At 52.8% G+C, this 11,894-nt stretch overlaps 1 protein-coding gene across 2 annotated transcripts in view; it reads left to right on the top strand.

Annotated features, from left to right (window-relative positions):
* The first annotated feature begins 1,380 nt into the window (after positions 1-1,380).
* Positions 1,381-11,894, top strand: part of KY (kyphoscoliosis peptidase) — a 47,188-nt gene continuing 36,674 nt past the window's right edge. The window contains exons 1-3 of one of the 2 annotated variants that reach the window (XM_019748076.2): positions 1,381-1,623; positions 4,795-4,857; positions 8,550-8,612. In XM_019748076.2, the coding sequence (XP_019603635.2) occupies positions 1,488-1,623; positions 4,795-4,857; positions 8,550-8,612 (262 nt within the window). In that variant the 5' untranslated portion in view covers positions 1,381-1,487. The remainder of the gene's footprint in view (positions 1,624-4,794; positions 4,858-8,549; positions 8,613-11,894) is intronic. The other variant, XM_019748083.2, reaches the window with a different exon arrangement.

The raw sequence follows: 11,894 nt of genomic DNA, 5'->3' as shown, positions 1-11,894 counted from the left end.
TACAGACAGCCAAACTGTGAGCCTCAGTCAGCAGAGAAACATTTTCAGAGTCTGAGGGTACAGCTGTGTGACCCCCAGCTCCATCATTGACTTGTCGCTTTACCTATCGCTTCTTTTCCTCACCCTTAAAATGAGGTGAAGAATGACAGCTACCATTTGGAGATCACTCACTATGCACCAGGTACCTCGCCCGCATGTCATTCTCAAAACAGCCCTGGAGAATTTGTATGATGCCCATGACATGTGTGAGGAAATGGAGGGGCGATGGCTTGTCCAAGGTCACACAGGCAGCAAGTGTTGGAGCTGGGACTGGAACCCAAGCCTATGTAATACAGTCTGCCTCGAAGGGGGACAAAGGAGCTCGCAGGGACCATGCTGCAAGGTGAGGTCAAGACACTCCAAAGTGGGGAGGGTTTTAGAGCAAAGGCGTCCATGTGCTCAGCATTTATTAATGGTGGAAACTCAAGTTAGGGAACTGGCTCAGGCAGGGTGAGCCCACCGTGCCAAGGGCTACCAGGCAGATGCCGCTGTAAACACTTCTGAGATCTAGAGCCAAAGGCCTTGCTGCTGTTGGCTGGGCAGGCCAAGCCCAGCTAAAAATAGATGGGCTCTCAGGTCCGGCTCCCTGCCTACAGCAGGCAGGCTGCTCCCTGCGCTCCAGCCCTGTCCTCTCCTCCTACCCCTTTCCCCACTGGGCAGAAGCCAGGCTTCCAGAAAGAACAGAGATGTTAAGACTTTCACTGCAGGCCAAAGACTTTCACTTCAGGCAGAGAACTGTTCAGTTGATACCCAGTGGGCATGTTCCAAGTTCTGATGGGGCCATAATGGGGGTGAGGGGGTCTCACCTCAATACTCCATCCATCTCCTTCTTAGAAAGGAAGCTGTAAACCTCCAAAACCCACACCGGGAAGGAGTGGGGCCAAAACTCAAACTTGGCCAATTTCAACACAACTTTGCAATTCAGTTTGGAGCCCGCTTGCTGTTTTCCCTGTTCCTGAATTGACTCACTGTTGACAGCTCTGTGTGATTCTGTATTTGCTATGGCTTTCAGAGAAGGTCTGCTTAGGGCCCTCTCGGGGAACCCCCAACCCACCCCGGAGATGGCGGGGATGAGGCGCGCCTGACCCGCCAGAGGACAGCCCTGGAATCAGGGACCAGGGGGCGGCAGGCAGGGGAACGGGGCGGGAAGCTCTGGGGCGGGTGGCCTCTGCCGGCTGTGGCCTCGGAGCAGGTCTGGGCTCCGCCGGGATTTCCTTTCAAAGGTGACTTAGAGACACTTCATTAGAGGAGCGCACTCCCGGGCGGGCCCTAATGGCGTGTTTGGCAGAGTCAGCGAAACGCAGCGCGCAGCGGCTCGGCGACGGGGGAGCGCCCTCTCCCGCGCCCTCGCCGGCTCCCGCGCCGGGCAGCGACGCGCACGGGGCCATTTGCAGTGCAGGCAGCCTCGCGAGCGGCCGCGGCGCGCCGGCGTGGAGCGAGGTTGAACCATGGAGCTGAAGAAGGACAGCAATGCTGTGTCCATCGACATGCTGCTGATCGTGCACTCGGAGAAGCGGCGCACTGCGCAGGGCACGCACTCCGACCAGCAGGCGGACCCGGGCGCGCCGCCTCAGCGCAGAGGAGGTAAAGTGCGCCCGGCCCGACCCCAGGCGGCCCCCGGCACCTCGGCCTCTTCGCCTAAGGGCCCACTCGCCGCAGGGCGCCCCTATACGCACCCAAACGAGGTCAGCGACACAGACCCTCTCCCCATGGCTGGGTGCGCCTCCACGCTGCGGCTCTGGCGTCCCATGGCAACGCGCAGCCCGTGATTGCCCCGGGCCCCGGGTTGACTCCCTGTGCAGGCCTGTGGGTGCTTCTGTCACTCCTGGCAGCCAGTTTCCTCCAGCCACTTGTTAAAGGGTGCAGATCAGGGTTGGAAGATGCCCTGGAAGAAGAGCGCCAGAGCCTCAGGCCTCACCCCTGGGTGGCTGAAGTCTGCTCCCCACATGGCACATGCAGGGTGCAGGGGACCCGGGGAAATCTGTGTGCTGAGTCAGACTTGAAGTTGGGGAGCTCCCTTGGTGTCCTTGCACAAGTCGCGGCCTCAGTTTCCCTTTCTTGAGTCCTCACCGCACTTCTTACAGAAGGCATAACAAGTGTAAAGGGTACACAGACTTGGGTAAGGTTAGGTTTGAAATCTATTCTCCCCACCTTAACTTTCCTATTAATTTTACTTTCCTACGGACTTTTTGGGGAAGGGTAGACTGGAAAAATAAAGTGGCTGTTTATAGAGTGATTGTGGAAAGCAGGTCCTAGGCTTCTATAGTCTCCAGAGGAGAGGACACAACGTGAAGAGGTTACAGATGGGTAATAATGGAGATTAAATCAGCCCCTCAGACGTCTGGGAACCTCTGGGTCCTGGGTCCAGGAGGAAGCCCTCGCGAACCCTGGCGGAGTGGTGTTCGCATGCACTAGGCTGACAGTGCACCAGTGTCGTGGGCGTGATGCTTGACAGTCCACGCAGTCAAATGACTCCTGCCTCCCACCGCCCCTCCAGCCCCGGAGTTCCTAGGAGTCTGCCCTGGCTCTTCTGTCCCCAGAGCCTCTATACACATTGAACATTCACTTTCTACCTGCCTCACTGAAGCAATGGTGCCGTGGATGGCTTTGCCCCACCAGCTGAAAAGGCTGGAGCTGCCCCACAGCTCCTGGTGACCCCTTGGGGAGACAGGCAGGGGAAAGAAATAGATTCTGGAGAGCTGAGAATGTTGACAGATACTCCAGTCTCAGGAGGAATTTAGGGACCAGCCGTTGTCTGGGTTCGTTGGTTGGTTAGTTCTCAGAGCTGCTCCAGGAAAAACGGAAAATGCCTGCCCGAGGTATTTGTAACGAGGAAATGGGCAGAAACCATCAGCTCCTTGATAGAAATGAGACTGCTTTACTACACACAACAGTCCAGAAGGCCTCCCACAGTATGCGACATGGCCAGAGGGCCCCCAGGAGGCCCAGCTCTGCATCAGTCCAGGAGTCCCCACCTCCCTCTCCTGCTCTGATCACATCTCTCCTAAAGGCTCTGTCACTAGAAAGAAAGGGCAAGGAACACAGAGAAGCCCCGAGAATGCCAGGGATCAGGAGTGCTACGGGAGGTGTTCAACACCTACCACAAACCCTGCATGACTCCAGAGCAACGTCCTTCACACTCATGACTGGACTGTGACTCAGGGAAAAAAGACCCTGCTTGTGAGCCCCTTTTGCTGATATTTTTCTCCAGAGATTTTCATCAGAAAGAGAAGAGGGAGGGTGCACAGACTCCAAGAACTGTTGGGCAGTGGTGATGTCTAGGAGACCCCTGGCTAAACCAGCTTGCAGGCTGACGCAGCCTTAGGAGGGGAAACGCTGAGCAAGACTAGCTTGTTCTAAGGCCTCTTTGTGTTGGTGCACAAAATCCAAAACATGCCCATGCCCACTTCCGGGCATCTCCTCCTGTCTCCTACCCACTCCAGGTCCTCAGCTCTGCAAAAGAGGGCCTGAGCTCAGTTACTGTTACCATGCAGAGGACTGAGTAAAGATGTGACCAGGTGGCTTTCTGCTGTGCCCTTGTAGCAGCAAAGACTCAGAAGGACAGGAGGCAAGGAGCGTGTGCACCAGGAGACTTGGGCTGCAAGGCCACTGGTGCTCTCTCCCCTTTCCTCTAGGGCCTTAGTATTTTCCCAGCCATTGCCTTAGAGCAGTGCTTCTCAAAACTGTGCCTGGAGGCCCTCAACTCCTCTCAGGTATTCCTCTGGCCATGGAGGAAGCAGCCTAAAGCTTCCTGCACCAGGTCTGAAAGAGTCTTAGGTTTTATCTCCAAAGTCAATGTGACATATGCATTCAACTCCACAACACGGTCAGTGAGGGTTCCAAGTGGTAAGTCCCAGACCCTGACTGTGAAGGGCTCTGCAGAAAAGAGGGACTGGGGTTGTCTCGGAATGGTTGAAAGAGCTGGAGAACCAGGCTTGAGGCTGAGCTTCCAGGAACAGCACCATAAGCTGCACAGTAGAACTGGACTGGTGAGGAAAACTCCACTGTCACCAGGGAGCACGAGGTGCTCTTTTCACACCAGGAACTTGATTTCATTGCAGCTTCTCCCACTGCCAGAACGTATGACAGCTCTGTGCCAGGAACTCGACCTTGCAGCCACCACTTCCAGCCAGCACCAGAGAGAGAGAAAAAGAGAGACCATGCATACCTCCCTTCCCTGCCCTGTTGCCTCATCAGGTCCCAAGACGGAATTGGACACAGGTGCCACTGACCAGCCAGGCCTAGGCCACACACATCCATGCTCTAGCTGCAAGGGAGGCTGAGAGAGCAGGCAGCTATCACTTTCAGTTCCCAAAAGGATAGGCCGTCTTTACCCACCCCCCACTCCACATCAAGACTCTAAAAGTGAGAGATTAGGCACACACAGAAATAGGCAGGCAAAATGAATGGCAAACATTTTCTGTAATCATGCTTCCATATTTACGCAGTGGAGACATGGGAGTGAAAAACGGTCCTCTGTATTGCAAAAATTCTCTCTGGATGATCCTAATAACCAACCCCGCCACCCTTGAAAACTCCTGTTTTAATATATTTTTAAAATGTTTTAAATGTTAAAGGTTGCATTCATGCTCCCAAGTGCATCTCATTCACGGGCAGCCTCCCTCAGATCCCAGGAGAACCAAGTTCCCCCAGCCCCACTTTAACCCAGAAACGTTTGTACCTGCTGCTCATCACTCACTGGGCCTGGGTCTCAGCACCCCAGAGAGCCTCATGCCAGTCCTTGTTATTTCACAGGACTCCAAAGCATCGGAAACGGAATCCGGAAATGGCAGAAATTAGAAGAAAATGACCTGTATGGTAAATTCTCTCTTTTCATTTTATTTTTTAATCTCTGGAATTCAACATGTTGAGAAATGACTGGAAGCACTGGGTTTCCCTTGTTTGAAGACTGACTGTAGACATCTAACCATTCAGAAAGTGGCTGCTCATGACTCAGCCAGGCCTCTGAGGCCACTGTGACCCTGGAAAGTTTTCCATGGCACCAGGTCCCCTGGTTTCCTGGAGGCTGGAGGGGGAGCAGGCAATGTCATAGGATTGAGTTACCACTTGTTCACTGGTTGAGCTGTAGGGAAGGACTTGGCATCATTTGGATGATGAGGTATAAGGTGGGTTCCCACAGAGGTGGTGCTACTCACATCGTGCAGGTCATCCATCTTTTGAAAGTTTTTCTGAATGGAGAGGACAGCGCCTGCCTTAGGATGGTATTACTTAAGGCCTGGGAGATGCCAATGGCTCCCTACTGACCTGGGACCCAGAATACAATAAAATCTGAGAGAAGTCGGCTTCCAAAGCCTCCTCTCCCTGGTGCCAGGTGCCTGTCGCCCTACAGGCCCAGGATCCTCTGAGAATTCTATGCAAGGACCAACTATACTGGGCCTTATTCTGTGCCCTCCAGAGATTCATTAGCCCAGCCTCCAGGAACAAACATCAGGGTAACTATACTGTGGGCATGTGAGAATTCTAATAAGAATCAGACCTCTACTCACAGAGCCCCAGTAGGGGTCTCAGTCAGACCCCAGGTCAGATGACTGACTCATCAAATGCCAGTGTGAAGGAACCACCTTCCATAAATGGGGAAACAAGACGGCAATGGAACAAGACTGAACAGCTATGTTCTGCTATCCTTGTGACAATAACAGAAGGGAAGGATGAAGTTCTAAAAGTAAACTCATCCATCCATTACTTCAGTAAAGGTCAACAGTGCTTACCTTGTGCCAGGTAAGGTTCTAATTGTTGGGGATGAAACAGTGGGCAATACAGTCAAGAACCCCTGCCCTCATGGGGTTACATTAAAATGATTGCAATCATAATGTCATTCACTGCAGTTCAGTCTCAACATCCTAGAGGTGAAGAGATGGCAATATGTCATCTTCAAGACACACACCCCTAGGAACCACCCCTCTGAGTCCCAGCTGACCTGCACGCATGGACAAGATGGCTTCCTTAATCTCGCTGTGCTCCCGCTCTAGCTCTACTGAAGCAGACACCAAAGTTAGTGAAACTGTGCTGAAGGCTCATGAGAATTAAATAAGAATCATACCTCCAGAGACCTGTCAGCCACAGAAATGCATGGGCAAGTGGGCAAGTGAGACGACGCAGTAGGAGGGAAGAGACACGGCATCCTCATTTGCTGTAGTCCCTTTACCCTGCCTGAGTTGTCTGAAATTCATCTCCTGTCTTCTCGGGCATGCTATCACATCAGGAGAGGATTGAAATATACTGAATTTATCCTCTTTTCACCATCTTCAAGGTTCCTGGTTTGGGGGAAGTTTATTGGGAAAACACAACAAAACACAAAGGGACACAGTCAGTATTACAAGACTCTTCTAAAAGACAGGGAGTGGGTCTCAGTATAATGTGTCAGCTGATAAAGAGGATGATTAAAGTAGTTCTTGCACAAATTGAGAGTTTTGGGTAAATGCAGGGCTGGAGAGAAGCTCCACAGAGGTCTTGAACCCAGAAAAGATAATGGTTCCACCACTCCACCAACATGTGTAATTTAGAGTAAAATTTTATTTATTTTTCAAATGTCACACTTGCCTTGGGCAGAAATTAAAATTATAGCTTCTTTCTGTGTTTTCTGATGGCGAGATTGTGAATACATACTTGCCTTGCTGGTGCTCAAGACACCCAGCCCTGGTAACCAGCTGGCAGCCCAGCCCTGGAAACTGGGTGGCAAGTTCATCCGAGAAGGAAGCAGCTGAAGGCTTGTGCTGGTGGAGTGTGCATGAAAATGGCTGAGCATGGGGTGGTCCAAAGGGGCATATGTGCCCCCTCTTGCTGCCTGTACACTCCTTGGGCTGGGGCATTGACAGGGTGAGGGGAGCCTGGAGTGCTGCAAACTTTTCCAAGCAGCTGGTGTTTGGGCTGAGCCACCCTTCCCGGCTTGCCCAGCAACGGGCTTCCCCTGCTGTGATTGGCTGCTTTCCTTGGACCTGGCTGAAGTCTGCCTAGCAGCACGGGGACTGACGCCCCACAGCTACAGGGAAACCAATTGTGCAGCCCTGACTATAAATACCCCACAGCAGCTATGCCAGCTAATTGCCCTCCTTGAGGATTCCCTTCCCAGATCCTGTTTCCCCCATCGGCCAGCCGAGCAGAAATGCAGCCAGTTGTGTCCACAGGAGGTGGCCTCCCTGTCCTAGCCTGAGTCTGGCCTGGAGCTCCAACCCAGAATACCACATGACCCTGGGGTGGAGCATCTGTGAACCTGGCCCTCGGCCGACCAACCTATCGCAGCCCGCGGTCTAAGGGTCCTGGCTGGCCTGCTCATAGGAGAAGGCTGGAGCAGGCAGGCTTCTCCAAGGCAAGACCTTGCCAGGTCGATCGCAAGCCCAGCCCAGCTCAGTGCCTCACCCACCCACCATGACTGGCTTCTGTCTGGGCCCAGGCATGAGAAGCACTGATAGCAGATCTGGTTGGGTGCGAAAAGGATGTCATCCGAATGGAACTTGGTCAGGCCAGCACCCCAGAGGCATGCTGGTTTCCAGGCTCAGGCACTGGTCCCAGTGGGCACCTGGGACCAGTGCAGCCTTTCTGCAAACCAGTGGGAGGCCAGAGGAGAAGATGGCTGGCCAGAGTGGTAGCAGTGGCAGAACCTCCGGCTGCCACAACCCTAGCCCTTCCCAGCCCTTCCCATTCCCCCTCTGAAGGAGAGATTCAAGGGCAACCTCAGCAAGACAAGACCCTCACAGCTGCTGTAAAGGGAGAAATGTATGAAAGGTGATGCCTCCCATAGGAGGGGCAGGTAAGCCTGTGGGTTCCCGCTCATATTCTATGGCAGGAATAGGGCATCTCTCCACAGCAGCCTGACCCCACTAGGCTCAGGACAGCTCTGTGTCCCAGGGACATACATTTCTCTAGTGAGTGCCCTGCAAATGTTTGTGAAACTGAACCAAACTGCAAGTCACCCCAAGTCCTAGGCTGGAGTAGGAGGCAGGCTGCCCCCATTCTTCTCAGACGGAGGTGAAGGTTGAGCTAGGAGTCAGGAGACTGGGGGTTCAAGTCCCGGGTCTGACTCTCCCTGGTCACAGGGTCTGGCAAAAAGTTAACGAGTCCAAGCTGCAGAACCCTCAACTGGAAAATCAGGACAGGACCCTCAGCCTGCTCCACACAACGGTGGGAATGCCAGGCTCCCAGGCAGTTTCGGGATTGTACCTGGCGACACCAAAGTCTGGAGCTGTGGCTACTTAACCCATGGAGATGTCCCCAGCTTCCTGTGCTGGCACCTGCCGAGAAGTATTGAGCATGTGTATGCAGGCCTCCCAGTCATTTGCCTCTGCGTTCAGGTGTGTAAATGTGCTGATTCCCACGTGTGCATGGCGTGGGGTGTACACAGGGGCGTGCATGTGTTAAAGCCAGGCCTGGGATGAGCTTGGCCCCAATCAGCCTGCCTTTCTTGCAGACGCACTCAGCTCCCAGCTCTGCCTGGGGAAAATTCCACTGTCATCCCAGTGGTCACAGCAGGTCCCTCTGTCTTCCTTAAATAGGAAACCTGGCAGAGAAGCAGCTCCCTCAGCAGACCCAGGTCATCACTTCCTACGACAACCAAGGTAAGGGATTTGCCACTAGCCATGACCGCTTCTCCAGCTCCTGTGTGCCAGAGACAGCCTCAGCTCTTAACCTTCACACAGCTCTGCTTCCACAGCCCCCGCCCCGCCCCGAGAAATCAGCTGCCCCCACTGGCTCATGAGGAGCAGGAGGGCTCCACTGCTGTGGCTGGAGGAAAAACCAGCTTAGAGGTGTCCCCACTCCGGCCTCGGTTTCCTACTCTGCATTAAAGACCCAAGGCCTGGTACGTGAGAGCTCTCACAAGTTCAGCCCTAAGAATTCACCACCGGCGCTCTCAGCACTGTTGTCCTAACCTGTAAGGAGAAGATCTGATGACATCCAGGGGACAGTGGTGTCTCCCTGGAAGCAGGAGGCTTCTGGAGGTCCTGGAGAATTCAGAGCCTCAGTGAAATTCTCTCTGAAACGCGCATGTAGGAAGTGCCTGTCAACTTGGTTCCAGCTCAAAGAAACCAGCTCTCCTTGCAGCCTTTAGGCCAGAATTCCTGGGAATGCGGCTGCAGGAGAGGCCCCAGAGCCACTTGGTGGGCAGACTGCTACCTGCCACCCACCTTGGGCATCATAAGGACAAGCCCGGGCCCCACTGATTCTCCAAAATGAACTAGCAGCACACAACTGGCCACCAAATAAGAACAAGTGCTATCTCGCTAAAATGAGAGTGGGTTACTAACCACTTATCTCACTGGCTAGTTCTAGCCACGTCCCGTGATGGGGTCATGATGTTATCCCTGTTAGTACACAAGAAATTGAGGCTTAGTTGTCGCCAAGCCGGACAGTCAGGCCAAACCTCCGTCCTGCACTGCCCCTCCTGTGTCACAGGCAGATGGGGGTGGGAGGAGGGGATGAGGCCTGCTAGTCCCTAGAGCTGCACCTGGCACACCACACCCTGGCTCATGCGTGCCACTCACATGCCACCTCCCAGCATTCACGGCTTCCAGAGGGTAGGAAAGAGGATGGCCTCGGCATCTTACAAGAAGGATGGAGCCTCATGTAGGTCAGGATGGGACAGCCCAGTAGGGTCCTATGGGTGGCTGGGCCACAGCAAGAAAAGGGCTCCCCCTTTTTGGGAGCCTAGCCAGAGTCTACACTGATACCAACCCACTCATTCCATGTAAAGCTGCTCCTGACACAGGCACTGGGGATCCGTCAAAGAACAAAACAGACACAGGCTCCTGTCCCTGTGGAACTGACACTTCAGTGAGGCAGATGACGTCAACAAGTAAAATACAGGTGTCAGATGCAACTGGAGGAGAAGATAAAGCAGGAAGGAGAATAGGGGGTGGGTGTGTGTGCACGTGAGTATGTGTTAGTGCCCTCTGGCTGCTATAACAAATTATCACAAACGGGACTTAATACAAATTTACTCTCTTAAATAGTTCCAGAGATCCCAAGTTTCAAATCAGTCTCACTGGGCTAACGTTGAAATGTCAGCAGGGCGAGCTCATGAGGAAATATCCATTCCTTGCCTCTTTCATGTCTAGAGGCTACTGGCACCCCCTGAGTTGTAGCTGCATCACTCCATTCTTCTCTGCTTCCGTGGTCACGTTGCCTTCTCTAAAGTAACTAAATCCCCCTCTGCCTCTGTTTTATAAGAATCCTGTGATTACACTAGGCCCACCCAGATAATCCAGGATGATCTTTCTATCTCGAGATCCTTAACTTAAGCACATCTGCAAAGTCCCCTTTGGTGCGTAAGGCAGCATTCACAGGTTCCTGGAATTAGGACATGGATATCCTAATTGGCCCATAATGGCCCCTTGAAGGGCCATTATGCAGCTACCACAGGGAACAATTTAAAATAGAATAGTGAGAAAGGCCTCCTTGAGAAAGTGACATTTGAGCGAGGGAGGAGGTGAGGGAGCAAGCCATGCAGGCCTCTGGGGAAGAGCTTCCAGGAGAGGGAGTGCTTGGCGTGAGGGCGTGAGGGCATGAGGCGAAGCAGGGAGCAGGTTACTGTGGCTGGAAGGGGTGGGCGAGGTGGGTTAGCAGAGATGAATCAGGGAGGACATGGCAGATCTTTTAAGGCCTACAAGGCTACCCTCAGAATGCTGGTTTCTAATCTGAATGTGATTGGACACCATAGATGGTCTGAAATATGAGAGTCCCAATGGATGGAGAATAAACAGAAATAGGCAAGGGTAGATGCAAGAAGACCCCTTAGGAGGCAGTGTGATAATCCAGGCAAGAGAGGTTTTCCCATGGTGTGGATTTGAGATGTCGAGAAAGAGAAAACTCAAGTTTGGGACCTTAGGCAGGAGATGGAGGAGATACAGGAGGAGCATTTTAGGGAAGGAATGTGAAGAATTCAGATTTGGCCTGAGTCTTAAGGTGCCAAGCCATCATGTACCTGCTGTTTTGGATAATAGTGACCAGGGGCATCATTATTCTGTGTGCCACTTTCCTACGCCACCAAGGAGCCTCAAAACTCATGAGCTTGGTTCTGTGAACCACACCAGCCCTCAGAGGAGATTTCTCAGCAGCTTTTTATGTCACGATAAGATCAGCACACCAGGAGGAGCCCTTGGTGTGGGCTAGTCAGTGACCTCAGCACCTTTTGTGGTTCAGCTCATTTAATCCCACAACCACCTTCTGTATAGGTTATCACCCCCATTTTACAGATGGGGAAGATGAGGCCAGAGAGGTTTTAGTAACTTGCCTGTAGTTACATAGCTGGCACATGCCAGGTCTGGAAGTTAAGCCCATGTCTGCGTGCTTCCAAAGCCAGTGGGCTTACCTACTCCACCATACCGCCCTGTTCTATACAGAGCAGGGACCACTCTGGGGTGGGGGATTGATTTGGGTACTGGTCCCCCTACACCTCTCCACTGGACAAAAATTCCAAGATTTCAATCAGAACTTGTCGTTCAGAATGGTTGAGCTTTTTCCTCTCCTCCTCACCTTGTCATTCAGTGGTAGACTTGATACAATAGGCAACAAAAGATTGTTAGAATCTTGGATCTTCATGTGGAAAGGGGCTTCAGAAGAATCTGTAATGGGTGTGTGGATTGAACGAGAGGAAAATGCTCCCTAGACTTCAGGCCTCGAAAGTTATTCTTAAGCAGTTTTCTGTTGAGGCTTCCATCCTTCCAAGTCCTCCACACTTATCCCCACGCAGACACTTTATGCCTTCTTTGATCACACATGCATAGGTCAAACTGCCACGTTTCCAGACCTGGGACAACCGCATGGAGCTCCACTCTGCAGAAAGAATCGTGAATGCCCCTGTGTTTTCAAGAGCTCAGTGGAAGCCGGGTCAGTTAAGGTTG

This window comes from Rhinolophus sinicus, linkage group LG10 (genome assembly GCF_036562045.2).
Source record: "Rhinolophus sinicus isolate RSC01 linkage group LG10, ASM3656204v1, whole genome shotgun sequence".
Classification (NCBI taxonomy): domain Eukaryota; kingdom Metazoa; phylum Chordata; class Mammalia; order Chiroptera; family Rhinolophidae; genus Rhinolophus; species Rhinolophus sinicus.
The sequence above is the reverse complement of the archived record's forward strand: the minus strand, read 5'-3'. Positions and strand labels throughout refer to the sequence as shown.